General features: G+C 43.0%; 3 protein-coding genes across 3 annotated transcripts; 2 read left to right on the top strand and 1 right to left on the bottom strand.

Moving 5' to 3' along the window:
* Positions 1-61: 61 nt before the first annotated feature.
* rabgap1l2 (RAB GTPase activating protein 1-like 2) lies at positions 62-4893 on the top strand. The gene is made up of 8 exons (XM_047610241.1): positions 62-1125; positions 1976-2056; positions 2149-2259; positions 2469-2573; positions 2688-2771; positions 2889-2960; positions 3195-3476; positions 4334-4893. The coding sequence occupies exons 1-8, from the start codon at positions 1015-1017 to the stop codon at positions 4562-4564; spliced, it is 1077 nt and encodes a 358-aa protein (XP_047466197.1). The 5' UTR covers positions 62-1014; the 3' UTR covers positions 4565-4893.
* Positions 4894-5032: 139 nt separating this feature from the next.
* ebi3 (Epstein-Barr virus induced 3) lies at positions 5033-7989 on the top strand. Its single transcript, XM_047610244.1, has 6 exons — positions 5033-5294; positions 5650-5764; positions 5857-5932; positions 6593-6710; positions 6827-6990; positions 7682-7989. Exons 1-6 carry the CDS (start codon positions 5204-5206, stop codon positions 7835-7837), a joined length of 720 nt encoding a protein of 239 aa, XP_047466200.1. The 5' UTR covers positions 5033-5203; the 3' UTR covers positions 7838-7989.
* An 89-nt stretch (positions 7990-8078) lies between these two features.
* On the bottom strand, positions 8079-14289 carry odf3l2a (outer dense fiber of sperm tails 3-like 2a). Its single transcript, XM_047610243.1, has 6 exons — positions 12882-14289; positions 10858-11115; positions 10378-10488; positions 10164-10286; positions 9584-9725; positions 8079-8424 (listed from the first exon to the last, which is right to left on the bottom strand). Exons 2-6 carry the CDS (start codon positions 10904-10906, stop codon positions 8079-8081), a joined length of 771 nt encoding a protein of 256 aa, XP_047466199.1. The 5' UTR covers positions 10907-11115; positions 12882-14289.
* Between the last annotated feature and the right edge of the window lie 1399 nt (positions 14290-15688).

Here is a 15688-nt window from a genome sequence, read left to right as displayed (position 1 = left end):
ACTCATATAGCAGATACACAGGATGTTGTACAGTTTCTACTTAAGTACATTACATTGCATTACCAGAAGAGTTGAAAACCCACACAGGGCCGCGAGTAGAAAATTCAGAAGTGAGACGCTGAGAAGGACAGGGAAGTGAAACTTGGGAAAGACAATGAGAATTAAGAGAAACTGCACCGTCACACATGGAGCGCCCAGGGATTCAAAAATAAAAATGAAGAAAAAGTGGGTGTCAGTTGCGGGCGGAGGTGCGGATTCTCCTTTTGTTATTCGACATTCGTGCTCCGGTATTTATCGCTTTACCTGCCAGACCTGTTCACCTCCCTGTCTGGCGGCTCAAACCGTGACAGCTCTGTGTCACGCCAGCACTCCCGCCCCCCCGGGGTAAAAGGAAAAAAAGATGTGTCTGGAAGTTGCAACAAAAAATCACGGCACGAGCTTAAATAAATGGGCGAGCAGGTGGTTTGTTTGGAAGGTTGCGGGTTCGTGAGCAGGTGTTTGTTTTTGTGTGTGTGGCTAAAAGAAAGAAGGAGAGAGAGAGAGGACAGGTGAGGCGATAAGAAAGGTGTGGGTGTGTCCAAGCCTGTGTTTCTTTCACACATACTCTCAGGTCTCAAATAAACCCTGTTGAACCTGTTGCTGCCCATATATCTTTAACACACGCCGCTTCACCTGACACTGTGGAGGTGGCTCCGGCTGATGCGGTCTTGCTGTCAGGGCAGCTACACTTCACCCTGTTCCAGTCGCTTTCTCTGTTATTGACCTTTGGACCAGGAACTGTTTCCTTGTTCACCCGTCCACTTGGACTTCATCCTGACGTTTCCTTGTTTGCACTCACACGCCGGATGGGCTGCCTTCATCGCCGCTAGTAAAAAGTCACTCAAGAGAGTCAAGCCTGACCTTAGAGCCCAGCTCTCCTGGTGGATTTACTCGATTTCTCTGCTTGGTATTGGTGTGCGTGCAAAAAAGCTGTTCGTGCGGAAGCGGCGCCCGTAATTTGCAAACCCTGGCAAGATGATGGAGGAGGTGTCCATGGTGATGGCCCCTGATGTCCACGCTATTGAAGAGATGAGCGAGGAGGAGATCCTGGCCTGCCTGGTGGCTGAAACGGGCCCTACATTCACAGTAAGGCTCACCTTTATATAGGAGTTTGATTTCAAAGCAAAGCAACTAATATTAACCATATTGCCTTTATTTATCAGCAGTAGAGTGTAACTAAGTAAATTCACTTAAGTAGTTTTGTCCTATTTTTTTGTCGTTGCTTCATTTCAGAGGCAAATTCACTTTTAAATAAACTTTTAGATGCAAAACATTACAAAATGTGATCTAATTTATGACTTAAACTACCAAACACTTGATAAAAGTCAAAAACCCTCAACCTGCCACCTGAGTAAAATGCTGCTTGGACAATAATCCACTGACATGAAGGTTGGTATCATTATTTAACGCTCACATGCCACATGTTCCTGCCAATACTTTCACTTTTGAAAATAAATCAATGTTTGTCTGTTTGTGTTTTACAGACCAAAAATACATTATTATTATGATTCTGGTAGTTATATAGGTTTACTTATTCTAAAGGGCTGCCTTGGATTTTGTAACCCAACTCAAAACACATTCCTCTGCATGACAGATTTGCGATCGTGTGATATAAAGGAAAATGAATTGTGATTGTTCATTTTAGATATTTGCGATAGGAAAATTGCCGTCTCAGGCAGGCTCTCTCCGCTGCTATTATTCCTTTATGCTTTCTGAATGGTTATCATCCCTCCCATGCGCTCAGCTCTACTTTATCTTGTATTTTTTTTTTATCCCTATCTGCATCTCTGTCTCGGGCCTGCTCTTTATTTGTCACGCTTATCCTACATCCGGTGCAATATCTGTTTTGGTGGAGATAGCGTTCCTCAGCTCAGTCGAATGTGACAGCTTGTCCGCAGCGCTGTATTCAATTAGCCTTGACTCTCTCCGCCCTCAGGTCCCGACTAAGAAAGCTAAACTGGGGGAAAGCCGGCTACAGATAATGGACGATGAAGAGGAACCTCTGGACAAATACCTGGTTAGAAATCAGAAATCTGAAAGATAACATTCCTGCTCCTAAATGTTAGAGCTTGAGTTTACAGTTATTGTCTGTTATTTTGTGATCTGAAGAAGGAAAACCTTCGCCTTCAGCAGGCCAGTCTGCGTCTGGAGCAGGAAAATGACAACCTGGCCTACAGATTGATCACCAGCAAGATCGCCCTAAGAAACGCTCTGGATAAGGTACAATTAATTACGACCCTTCACGAAAGGGTAAAAAAGTCTGGAGAACCCACCTGGGACTTGACTGACCTTATCATTCAGCATTTCCTTAACATTTTACTGCAACGTTTTCGTGTTACTTTGACTAAAAATGCAACGGTTTGCATGTATACTGCACAGGCGTGGATAAGAACTTCAAATTCATGATGCGCGACTGTGCTTTTTTGCAGGCGGAGGACAAGGTGGACGAGCTGACCAAAGACCTTCTGCAGACCAGGCATCGACTCCAGGCCACGGAAGACGAGAAGAGAGGGAAAGAGGAGGAGGCGGCAATGGTGGGTTTCAAGAGTTTCACGCGTCCGTCACGACTGCGTGGAAGCACGCCGCCTTTACGGCTGTTGTTATGTAGAGCGACTGGCACGAGTGAAATGCGTTTCCTCTTCTCGTAGATGAAGGAGGTCCTCAGGAGGGAGCTGGAGAAGACGGAGCAGGATGCCAGGAGGTCGGCGGGAATCGTTGCCGACTACAAGCAGGTACGGAAAACGCAGCGTAATTTAAAACAGGCCGCTAGCTCTGTTTAAAACACACCATCCTATTAATAAAACATCGCCGCTGATGATCTTAAAAGCAGACGCTCTTTTCTTCCTCAGATCTGCTCCCAGCTGACGAGCCGTCTGGAGAGGCAGCAGGCCGCCCACAGAGAACAGTTAGATTCACTCAAGGTGAGAGCAACACACTCGTCCGTCCTACTCTCGTCAGTCCGTCCTACCTCCGCCGCGCTCCATCTTCAATGCCGCCGTTGTAGGAGGCCGTTTTATAAAGTCCACGCCTCAGTTGACTTCTCACGCGAGATCATCTGTAGCAGCAGGTGGATGCAGGCTGCCGTGTTTGGAACAGAGGGGTTTCATCTGTCTCATTTTCTGCTTTTCGCCCCCTCCCCTGTTTTAACCTCTCAGAGCGCAATAAACGCCTGCTCGCGCTGTCGACACACTGTCGAAGCATTCGAGCCCACCGGGGAGCGTCGGGACTCTGAAACAGCAGCGGAGACAGAAGGCAGAGTGGCGGCGGAACAAGGCAGGGAAGAGGAGGAGGAGGAGGAGGAGGATGGAGGTCCCAGAAAGGAAGAGCAGAGGAGGGAGGAGCTGGAGAAGGAGTCCCTCAGGGCTCAGATCAGGGAGCTGGAACAGGAATTAGCCCAGACCAAACTCCAGATGGTGGAGGCCAAGTGCACGATCCAGGTAAAAGCAGATCATTGAGGTAGATGTGTAATAAATGCAGTGTAAGCATAAAATAACTGAAGATGTGTAGGTTGTAGCAAAGAAACAGCGACATCAGCAATATCTCACTTGGTCATTTAAGACAAATTTGAATGTAAATCAAATTTTTTTTTAAACTTGCATGCACATAAAAATCAGCCTTACTACTGGACACCGCAGCTCTGCTACGTTAGAGCCTGCCACAATAGAAAACTATGCTAACAATGGTAACAAGTGCGTAATAAAGGAAATGAAAGGAGAAGTAAGAAGGAGATTAGTCGGTGAAGAAAGAGCGGATATTCAGGGGCAAGAATCGTTTATTTTCACTAAAACCCATTTTAACCTAAATGAAAGTTGTCATTCTTAGTCACGTTTATGAATTTATTTGCGGTAGTTCCTCACTATAATAAACCTGACAGTGCATTTCCTAAATAATGTAATGCGCTGTGCCTTTGAATTAAGGTTTCCTGCTAGATTTAAGCTATTTGGTGAATTTAAAATAGGAATATCCATGAGCTGTTCTCCTTTAAATATTGGATTAATTCCTGAGCACACAACTAAACAATAATTAAATCAGATTAATAGTTAGTTAATTAGTTAGAAGTATGCTACATTGATTGATTCGAGTCATATTTAATTATACTTTTCATCTCAAATACTTTAATGGCCTACAATATTTTAACTTCAAAATTACCATATTAATTCAAATTACACTAGTATACTATTTGTACAAGTACAATTACATGGATTATTATTGAACTGTTAGAAACATATTTCGGTACAGTCCGATATTTATTCTTGCTAACACACGCTGAAACACCTGCGCCTACCTCACGCAGGAGCTGGAGCACCAGAGGGGAGTCCTGAGTAACGACCTGCAGGAAGCGAGGAACAACTGGATCAGTAAGGCCTTCACCTCCTTGAGGACCTCCAGCGGGGGACTTCACGGCATTAGCATGGACAGAGACGCGGCCCCCGCAGTCAGGTGGCGCCTCCACGGCGCCTCCCTCTCCGGATGGAGCACCAAGAAGTTCTCGTGGCCTCACAGAGACAATCAAGAAAACATCTGATTGTTTGGATTTAAAAAAAAAACTGAGGAGACTAGGGGAGGATCAGACCTCTGGTGAAGTGAGAACTGAACTTGAGTATTAACTCGATTGAAGCCGCTATTTCTTCGTGTGTCTACTAGGTGACAGCGTACATGCAAAACAAATCGCAGGAGAGTACCTGAGAGTACTTACAGTTCACAAAGGGACTTTTATTATTGTTCCACTTCTTTATAAATATTTTCGCTGATGATTTCCTTGGTATATTTGTTATATTTTATTCTTCTGCATATAGCAGCATATTTAATGTATAAACATCATAACTGCAACAATAAAGGAGGTACTACACAGAGCTGTGAGTGATGACATAGGGAAACCTACGGTATCAACAGAAATTACAGAAACATCCTTGAAACCACATCGGTTCCTCTTTCGGTATGACCTTCCCCCTCTTTAAAGCTGTGATCAGCTGCCACTCAGAGTCAAAGAGAGGAGCCGGGCTGAAGCAGTTTGTTATCTCTGAACTTTGACTTTCTGAATGAAGTAGAGCACAACACAGAGAAGCAGAGCAAAGAACAAGAGGGAACAATACTCCAAATCCTGTACGAGTGACGCCTGACCGCTATTTATATAGAGTCTCTCTTCCTTCCCCCTGGAGCACTGATGGCTGCGCTGTTTGGTAGCGTTTTACTCCTGGTGTGTGTTCATGAGAGTCAAGCACTGGACCTGCTGAGTGCTACTGCAACATCAGGGGGTGAGTACCAGTCCCAGCAAACACACGCTCTTGTTTTTCTCGTGTGCTATCCCAACTTTTACGTGAAAATTTACTAAAACGCTTTATATTTAATTCAGCTTTTTTTTCTACTTTACTGTTGTAAAATCTACCAATTCTGTCCAGTCATTGTTTTTTTTTTTTTTTAGCCTTTCTTGGCTTATCTACAGACGCTAATTATAATATATTTTATTATATTCTAGTCAATCTAAAGATCTTAAGATTTCTTCTTTGATTTTAAGTGAAACAAAAATGAGGAAGGATTTAATATCAAACTACAATTTTCACGTATTTCGCGTATTTCTGTAAAATCACTAAATGTATTTTCTCCCACCAGATGCTCCACCCGTTCCCAGGGTGTACTGCTGGTGCGCCAGCTATCCAAATGTGACCACTTGCTCGTGGCCTGAACCGTCCCCCTCCGCTCCAGCACGTTACATCGCCACCTATAGGTAAACCTCTCACCTTTGACCCCTTTAAAGGCGTCCTAGGCTCAGTGTAAAGTCCCCGGCTAACAAATACGTAAATGTGTGTCCTTTATCAGGGAGAGGAACAACCAGGAAAGCACCAAAGAATGCCATCTCATCCCACCCGGCCCTTCATCGTCATCCTACGAACAGGTACAGACGGATCAGATGAGGGGTTTTCCACAGTGCACGCCTTATGATTTTAGCCTAAATGAAACCAAGAATGCCTCGCCTGTTGACAGCTACATTGTGTTGTAACATCGATGTGTAACAGTGACCACAGTTTATTTCAGGCCTAGTCTTGTGAAAGATAAGACGTCAGAAATGAATCTTGTGATTAGTCTTGTTAAATGTAAAACAGCCACAGCAGGAATTTCCCCTCATGCTGACTATAAACTATAAATGTCCCCATCTTCACGTGTCTGTATCTTATTGTAGGCGCTGCAGTAATTTACATTATTTTAATAAATAAATGAAATACAAACAAATTAGCAAAGTATCTGATTAATAGAGATAAAATATTTTGACATTTGACAGCTGGTGAAAAAACTCAAGCTGAACTTGGATTTTTATTTTAGGATTAACCCAAAATTGCTGGACTGTCTGCCTACTGCCGACTTTGCCATTGTAATAGGATTTTAAGTGTGCTGCTTCCTCTTCTCTCCCCCGTTTCCCAAATCGTACACAGCTTGTCACAAACTAAAAAGCATTTCTAAATAATTAGGAGGCACCTCTAGTTGTTTTGATTGATTCATATTCCTCCTTTCTCCGGTGGATTCGCTGTAATATATTTTTTCTGTAATTGTTTCCCAGCTCTGGCGCTGCCACCTGCCCAACCTGAAACTCCTCACTGACTACATCATCAACGTCACAGCTGTTCACTCCAGTGGAAGCAGCTCCCATCTGACAAGCTTCATGCTGGAGGATATAGGTGAGAAGTAAAATTAGGGCATAATCCAAACTCAAGAAATATATAAGAATTATACTATAACTCACTAAAGTCGTGCACGCCCTCACCTAAAGTTCTTGCTGTCTGTATCTCTGCAGTGAAACCAGATCGTCCTGTAGACATCCGGGTTTCCCCTCACGGGCCAAGAAAGATGTTGCTAGAATGGTCCCCCCCCCCTACTTGGACCAACATGAACATCCTCCCCCTAAAATACCACATAGTCTACAAGTGGATACACAGGGGCACCCCAATGTTGGTCAATGTAAGAGCAACTTTAATTGGAAATTTCAAAATAATTACACAAGACTTTCAGGCCACTTCAGAAATGTTTCTGAAATTTTTAGGAATTCCCTTCTGCTGAGGAATCCTCCAGTTTTCTGCTGTGCAGTTTGTAATGTTTTAAGTCTAAGGCAGATTTTATTCATCCACAAGGGAAACTGCCAGGTCACAGTAGCTCAGTTGCACAAAAAAACAAAAAGACTCTTAACCCTTTAAGACATCCGCGTAAAATCTGCATAACAAAAGCTTGCGGTAATTTGAATTAGGTTTGGAGGTATTTGTTGGTAAAAACCAAGTTAGTTGAGATGTCACAAAGGTCTTCCAGACAAAAGCACAACTTCCCAGTACCACCAGCGTTCAGGCTTTAAAGACTTAAAGACTAAATAGGTGTAAAAATAAAAATACTAGTAATACAATATGGATCTTGCTTACAAAGCAGACTTTGCAGAAAGTCACCTTTAAGTTGGAAATTGTGATTATGACTAATTAACTGAAGCTCCTGCGTCAAATTTCTTCTTGTGTCAGCAAAATTTAGAGCTACTTTGAAAGTACTTGTAACGAGAACCACTATTTTCAACGGAATTATTTCTGAATGTTTTTAAAAATATTTGCCTCTCTCTGGAGCTGATGGTATGGATTAGTTCATGTGATCATGTTCACGTTTTCTCCTCCAGCTGGGTCCCTTTGAGAACACCAGGATGGAGCTGAGGGGGCTGACCTTGGGGAGGACCTACTTGTTCCAGGTGTGCGCCGAGGAGCTGCTTGGTCTGGGTGAGCGCAGCGACTGGAGCTTACCTGTAAACTTCACAGTACCAAGACCCAACCATTAGGAACACTCTCCTGATTTATTTACCCACTCAGTGTTAAACTAGGAGCCAAGTGAATCCTCTCAACTGCACAAACAATGCTAGTAAACTGACATTTTTAATTTATTTATGAAGGAATATTTTTTTTTCCAATTAAAATATTTTTTTTGTATTTTTATGGTTCTGCCGTTTGTGTTTGATACATCTTATAATCTGAAGAAGAAGATGATAGATGGTGTCTCTAAGGTATCTAAATCCACAGTATTCAGTCAATTACATCCACAACAAGCGGTGTGACAAACTCAGAGTGTCTGACGCCCAGGGTGAAGGATGGTGGTTTGGGAAGGTGCACGTGAAACTTCTCCGGGCTGTACGTGCCCGGCCCGGGAACAGCCGAGGAATAGTTGGGTCTCTTAGTTCGTTGCTGCATGGAGAAGGAGGGTTGGCGCTGGCGGTAAATGTCTGGGTTGGTGCTGTTGTACTTCCCCGGTGCGGGGCTCATGGCGAGATCCTCAGAGGGAGCTCCCACCTTCATCCGGCCTGACAAGCTGAAGCTGGCGCTGGAGGGTTTGTGAGGAATCTGACAGCCCAGCAGACTAGGAAGACAGTAGCTGACAGATTGAAGAGAGCAACGGTTAGCTTGACAGGGAATACCCACTCTGAGTTAAATGTGACATAGTCACATGTTTATCAAAACTTTCCAAAATGTTCAGCCAGGGCTGGGCAGTGTGACCAAAACTGTGAATCACGGTATTTAATAATAATCACATGTTCACGACATTTTCTACTGGTTGAGAAAGGAATTAATGTAGTAGACTGACTAAGGATGGACTATTTTACTGTGATGATGAGTAAATATTGTAAAATAATCCCACACTAGTAGTAAAACACGTTTGCATGTCCCCCCGCTGATGTGGAAATCCAGGGACATTTACAGCTTGGAAAGAAAGAAAAAAATAAATAAATAAAAAACAATTAAATGTTATCAAGATGAAATGAAGAAACAGGGACAATTACAGTTTCATTCATCTTGACATATTTACTAATATGTCTGTAATGTCAGACAGTTATTACAGTCGGCGACAGTAAAAACTGTAGTCTGCGCACAACATTTATTTTTTTTCTCATTCATAAAAAGCTAAAATTAGGGACACTTTCTGGAACAGCTTTAGCAGAGGGACAGGTCATCCAAAACGGGGACAGTCCCCAGAAATCGGGGACGTCTGGTCAGTGGACCTTTTTTGGACCTTTCCATCTTCACCACACCTCGCAGTGACAAAGTCCCACCATGCATGTTTATATTGAAAATGGTCCGGTCTGAAACAGTGTCTTGCGGCGTAGCGTTCTGAACGCTGTGTGATCAAATATACCGGTAAATTTAAAATTCATATCATAATGAAAAAAAAACGGTATACCACCCAGCGCTATGTTCAGCCATGGTTTACAGTCCTCAGCCCATTTACTGCCTCTTTATAAACAGGAAACGACATTTACCAATTACTACGATGGGACTGGGGTGGACATAGCAGACGTCTAAGGTGCCGAACTCCATGGCAACGTTTTATCAACCGTGATTCAAGTTCTGTGACTGAACTATGATCTGAAAACTATTCTGCTGTCTCCAGTCTATTCAAATTCCATTTTTTTTCTAAGAAGTAATAATTTAATAATTTAACAAGAATAGAGCTAGCTAGCACACATGAATAAGGTACAATGAACTTGTTTGTACGGTCAGTTCTTTACTGACTGTGTCCGTCCTCCTGCCTTCACCTGTTGGGTGCCGGTACTGCGTCCACAGAGCGGTATCTGGTTCGAGCTCCGATAGTGTACGATGGAGGTCTGCGGTGAGCGTTGACTGGTGGAGCCTTCTCTGGACTGTAGGCCCCCGGTCCAGGAGTCCCAGACGGTGCATCTGTGAGCAGAAATGGAAACTGGTTTGGAAAGATTCCTTTATCTTTTCCTACTGCTGGCAGTGAGAGCAACTGTTTACGACACATGGATACAGTTTACAATGACTCAGTCTCCTCTCTTCCTTCAGTGGCGTCCTCATTGTCGATTACCCCCCTTTTTTTTTAGCGAGAAACTTTTCATGTACGTTTTCTAGATTCTTTTTCAACCTGTCTGACCACTAGAAGCAGTGGACTCATAGAACCCGAGGTTACATTGGTGACTTTTCTTCAGCTACCACAGGAAACAGTATTAAAACAGAAATACAGAGATGTACCTTCTGTTGATATTTCAGTCAGAATTGCGTGAACATTTCTGTCAAATGCTTCATTTATGTTCATTCATTTATGAATAAAAACCATAGCTTCGAGGATACTAGTCCAAACAGATTTCACTTCCCTACCTTTTTTCCCGACACGCCCCAGTCTGCCAGAAATCGAGTATGATGGAGTCTCCATGCGGCCAAACCGGGTGACCTTGGCGCCAACATGGTACCTTGGTCCTGGACTGGAGTCCACAGAGACCACTACCAAAAATAAAATCCAAAAAGCCATCAAACTTGAACGTCTCCTACCTCCGATAAACACATTTTTATACACTGGCATCTGAAAACTCACTGGCGCTGCTCATGCGGCTGTGGAAGGAGTACGCGGGGCTGCTGGGCTTGGTGAAGTCATGGTTCATGTATCCGACTGTAGGGGGCAGAATGTAGCGTCCGGGGCCCGGGCCTGACAGTGAGGAGGTGGAGAAGGAGGAGGATGATGATGAAAATGATGCAACAGATTCAACCCTGAGCAGCAGCAGCACCAGCAGCAGTATAGCACACCCACGGCTCCTTGGCTCCGGTCGCGCAGTCTCTGATGATTTCCATATGGAGCTCTTTGACTTATTTTCTATGGTTATGCATTTTAACGTTCTTCCTCTGCTTGTTTGGGAACGAATTCTAAACAAAGTAGAAATCTTAAACAAGTGTGGAGCAATGACTGTATAATCCTGTGAGAGATTTCATAGCAAAACCGGTTCAGCTATAATACAGACCATGTGGACGCGCACACACACACACACACACACACAGGCGTGTAGTTTCCCAAACTGACCTCTTTCCCTAGCAGAGATGATCGGCCGTCTCTTCACCGCCTCCTCCATGCTTTGATGACCTGCTTTCCTCCGTCTCCTCTTCTTTTCTTCTTTTACGTCTGCTGTCAGTTCAAACGCATCCTTGTGTCTTGAGGCTGCCTACAGGTGAGCCGCGGCCTCCCGGGGTGAATTATTCATGACCACGAGGTGAAGAAATCCTATCTTGACTTAGGTCCTTGTACGTCCCACCTTCTTCTCCACCTCCATTTTTCCAGGGCCTATTCAGTAAAAAAAAAAAAAAAGAAAAGAAAGAAAGAAAAAAGAAGTCAAGGCTCAGGAGAACTCTTTGAGATTGAATCAACTTCAGCTCGACACTGTGCAGCTGTTCATGAGGTGAACATAAATTCAGAGGAAGAGTGGAGGATAATCTCAAGAAGCTACTGCAACATTAATCACGTCTGTAGCATGGATTGCAGTAATTTGTCATCCTATTCCAGGCATCAGGTTACCCGTATGTAGCATGTGTATGGAACCCCTCAACCACATTACATGTGCTGTAAGTAACAGCATCTCGGTAGTCGCGTTATTAAAAATGGAAAGGACTTAAACACCGGCCTTCTGTTGTAGGTGGATATTTTACAACCTGAAAATTGCCATAATGACTCCCATGGACGGGTGAGCATTAGACATGAGCCACGCTTTGTATTTTACCCCGTGAACAAACACAAGCCAGAATGACCACTTAAGTACCTCAGACATGTTCTTTGCACGTGAATGAGTATTTTTCTTTTATACTTTTTTTTATTAATCCCTCACGTTTCAGGGTGAATTTCAAAGGAAAAAAATATGATGAGACGTTTTCAGATTTTCTTTTTGCCATTTATTTTTGTAGAATGTTATTTTTTTTTTATTTTAAATCACCAGTCACACTGACTCATATGTGTTGGTCTTGACCTAAAGATTTATGACACCTCAGGCAGAGGTTATGATCAGAACATTTCTCCAGTTTTCTTTTTTGGTACTCCTCCTAAAAGTAACTTACCCAAGGCAATCGAAGCGAGTATTGGTATATTTTACCCTGCTAGCCCGGAGGCTGATCTTGTTTCTTTGGAGACTTGCCCGCCCCCTAACACATGATCGTTGGATTCTAACTTTAACTTAAAGACTGGTTCAGTTAAGACATTTCAAGCTATACGAAGTCCCTTTTTAGCAGTGGTAAACTCTCTTGATATATCTCCAACATTCTTCTTTAGCAGCAACTTTTCTTTATTTTTTTTTTAGTTCAGTCGTTATTTTAATTTTCTCTTACTTTTTTCTGTCTATTTTCTTGTTTGTTTTTGCTGTTTGCATTTGTCTTGTGGTTCTTTGGCTCTATCCTGAAAGGAGTTTCTTCACAGGGTGGTAAGGTAATTGATGTGTATATTTGTAAGAATATACACTTACTTTTGAAAACTGTGGGGAAAAGAGACAAAATCCTCTACAGACTGACAATGAAAACAGTTGGTTTTAAACTTTTTGAGCAGCAAAATAAAAACGATTTAGACTAAATAAACTGCAGTCTGAACTAATGTGTCAAACATGAACCAAAATCTAGCAGTGGCATGAATTTGTGCAACAAGACTGCAAACAATAAAAGGGACTGCTATTCTTAATTTTTCCACTGGGGGTCGCACTGTTTCAGTAAGCGGACATGAGAACTTAGCAGCAGATGGGACCAACGTGACCAAAATTGCACTTATTTTTCTTTAGAAATTTTCAGGTTGGCCATAAAATGTAATGGGATAGATCATTAAACACCAGGGTTCAAGTCGTGCTCTGATACAGGAAGATGGTTTTAACGATCTATAAAGAATATGTCTATATTAACTTTCTAACCGGGACATCTGTGCACAACCTGACACCACCACCGTCAGAGTCTATTTGTCTTGACTCAACCAATGTGCTGATCCATTTCACCTCCAGGAGCTTCTGTGATTTCACTTTAATACATTTTTTGGAACAGCCACATAAATTATATAGAGGCAGTAGATTCCCATGCCCTTACCTCCTTCCCTCGCTCCTCCGGGGTGGTGTAGGCAAGTATAGGCAGGCTTCATCTCCAGGGTGCAGATTATCAAATTCCGTTTGTGGAGGTTTTCTTTTGCGACAAATTAGCCGTGACAGGGCTCCCCGCCCGCTTGCAAATGTTCCTTTCTTCCACAGTTCTTTGCAAGGGCACCATCACTGCATCCTTGGGCTTGATGCCAACCAAGACAACTGGTTTAAAGAAATACAATATTTCCATTGCCATTCTCTAATGCTGACATAGCACTGTGCCAAATGGTAATATAAAGCCCGCTGAGCCCATTAAACATCCCCTCATAGGTCAAAGAGCGCGGGGCGTTCGTTACCTAACACAGCTTCTTGAAGCATTCGATTTTTTCTTTTTTTTTTCTTTGAATACCATGAATTTCACAGGGAAAGTGAGATCAGATGAAATTAACACCCTCCCTGCCTCTCGCTTCCATCAGCAAGTTTTCTGGGGGTCTTTGCTGACTCCAGCGAAATAGATGAACAATTGCTTTAGGTACACTTTCTGAAATGAGTTGTGTGGTGTTACCTGAGTAGGATTTCAAATGCATCATTTCTGATACTTAGGAAGTACACCGATCAGGCATAACATTATGACCAACTGATATTGTGTAGGTCTCCCCAGATCAGGCATGTTCCAGTTCATCCCGTCCCACAGACACTCGATCAGTGGGGCATTTTTTTTAATGTTTTTTTGAGTTGTTCCTAAAGAGTTTCTGTGCATCAAGCTGCGTCGTTGCTATGGGGTGGGTGGTACATGTTTAAGTAACATCCACGTGAATGCCAGGTCCAAAGGTTTCCCAGCAAGTTTTCCTGACAGTGGTCATAATGTTGTGGCTGATTGGTGTATGTGCTAACTTAAATTTAATTGGTGAAAAGTTGTCTCCCCAGTCCTCATGGAAATAATGACTTGAGCTGAAGAAAAATTCCAAAAAAAGCCACCTTCACATTCCTCACTCTGGCTGCTACGTTAGCGCCCAGACGTCATCTGAAAAGTGTCAACTGTGGCAGAAAGGCCCTGCAAAGGATTAACTTTTGGCAAAGAGGAAGCTGTCTCCTGCGTGAGGAAGAAATTGACCCTCTCGCTCTCCCTCTCTCCTAGTCTACTAATCCTGAGGTAACTAAAGCCTTTAGAGCAGAGCCATGACCAAGTAAAATACCCACGCTGGTTAAATATTAAGCACCAGTGACTGAGCGGTCATAGGCGCAGTAACAAGACTCTTCTGTGTCACCAGAGGGAGATGAACTTTCTGCACAGTACCGATAGGAAACACAGGCAGCGGCTCGAGTTTCCCAGATAAACACAGAGACGATGTAGCGGCAGTGTTCAGAGATGTAACTCGTCGTTGTGGTACGGGGATGAGAGGTTTGTTAGAGATTCATTGTCAGCTTTTTGTCGTCCTCCCCAAAAATGTCACAGGTCATGTTAGCAGACAAACCGGCTGATATAATGACCCAAACATACATCCATTTTTACATGTTAAGTTTGGGTGGTAATTATTTTACTGCTTTAACTCTTGACCCCATATAATATAGTTTGTCATGAGCTCAGGATTATTTCTGAATGGATCTAGTTCAGAGTACTGTGGCTTTGGTTTGAATCTGAGGCATCTGAGTTCATTCTAGTTTCGTCATAAAGGCCGAGGACACTTTTTTTTGGTCATTAAAGCTCTGTTTTGATAGATGTTGGCCGTTCTATGTAATGTGACGTCTTTGTAATGAGTTCACTAGGATGATAAAAGTTGTCCAGACCTTGAATGTATTTCCTCGAGAGGAGTGGAGACTGGTATGTTCTGGTATATTTTGAGCTCCTCAGAATGTCAAGTATTTTTCTTCACCTGTATTGTTGATACATATCGATCAAGCCTAACATTATAACCACCTTCCTAATATTGTGTTTGCCTATGAAACAGTTTTGACTCATCAGCGAATGGGCATGGACCTTCTGAGGGTGTCCTGTGGTGTCTGGTGACAGAATGATGGAAGTGGGGGGTCCTAGGTTGAGGGGAGGGGCCTCTGTGGATCAACCTTGTTCCAGTAAATCCCACAGATACTTGATCAGTTTGGGATCTAGTGAATTTAGAGGCCATTTGTGCTGTTTTTCATGTAGTTTTAGTTGTTTCTGAACCGTCTTTGTGCTGTGTCGGGCTGCATCCTGCTGGGGATGGATGCTGCCGTCAATGAGTATCATGGTTATGGGGTGGGGGTGCCTGGTCTGGTCTGGTCTGATCTGGTCTGGTCTGATCTGGTCTGGGTGGGTCTACATGCCACATGAATGCCAGGTCCCAAAAGTTTCCAAGCAGAGCATTGTATTGTCACGAGATGGTCACTGTTATTCACTTCTCCTGTTAGTGGTCATAATGTTATGCCTGATCAATGTAGATACCTCATAGTGTTTTTAAAGCATATGCGGTACTTAATAGAGAATATTGTGTTTAAAAAAAAAAAAAGTAAAGATCCTCAGTCGTCCTGGTGATTGCAGATCCAAAAAAACAAAAATTTAGAAGATTTTTTGCTACTGATCTAAATAGTTTTTTCTTCTTAAGAACTGGTGGAGCCGGTTCAGTTCTGTTTGTTTTAGTTCTGTCTCTGGACCTTACCAGTTTTCACTTCTTCCAGGAGTGACTAATCAAAGTCACACAAACTATTTTCATCTTATTTTGAGACCAACAGAGAAAAAATGTTTTTATGATTCCCCAAGCTCGCATGCTTTCTGTCCGCATAAAAGTTGTGATTGTGAGCGTTTATCTTTTCTTTTTTTTCCTTTTCTTTTTTCTTTGC

Source organism: Mugil cephalus, chromosome 17 (genome assembly GCF_022458985.1).
Source record: "Mugil cephalus isolate CIBA_MC_2020 chromosome 17, CIBA_Mcephalus_1.1, whole genome shotgun sequence".
NCBI classification, from domain to species: domain Eukaryota; kingdom Metazoa; phylum Chordata; class Actinopteri; order Mugiliformes; family Mugilidae; genus Mugil; species Mugil cephalus.
The sequence above is the reverse complement of the archived record's forward strand: the minus strand, read 5'-3'. Positions and strand labels throughout refer to the sequence as shown.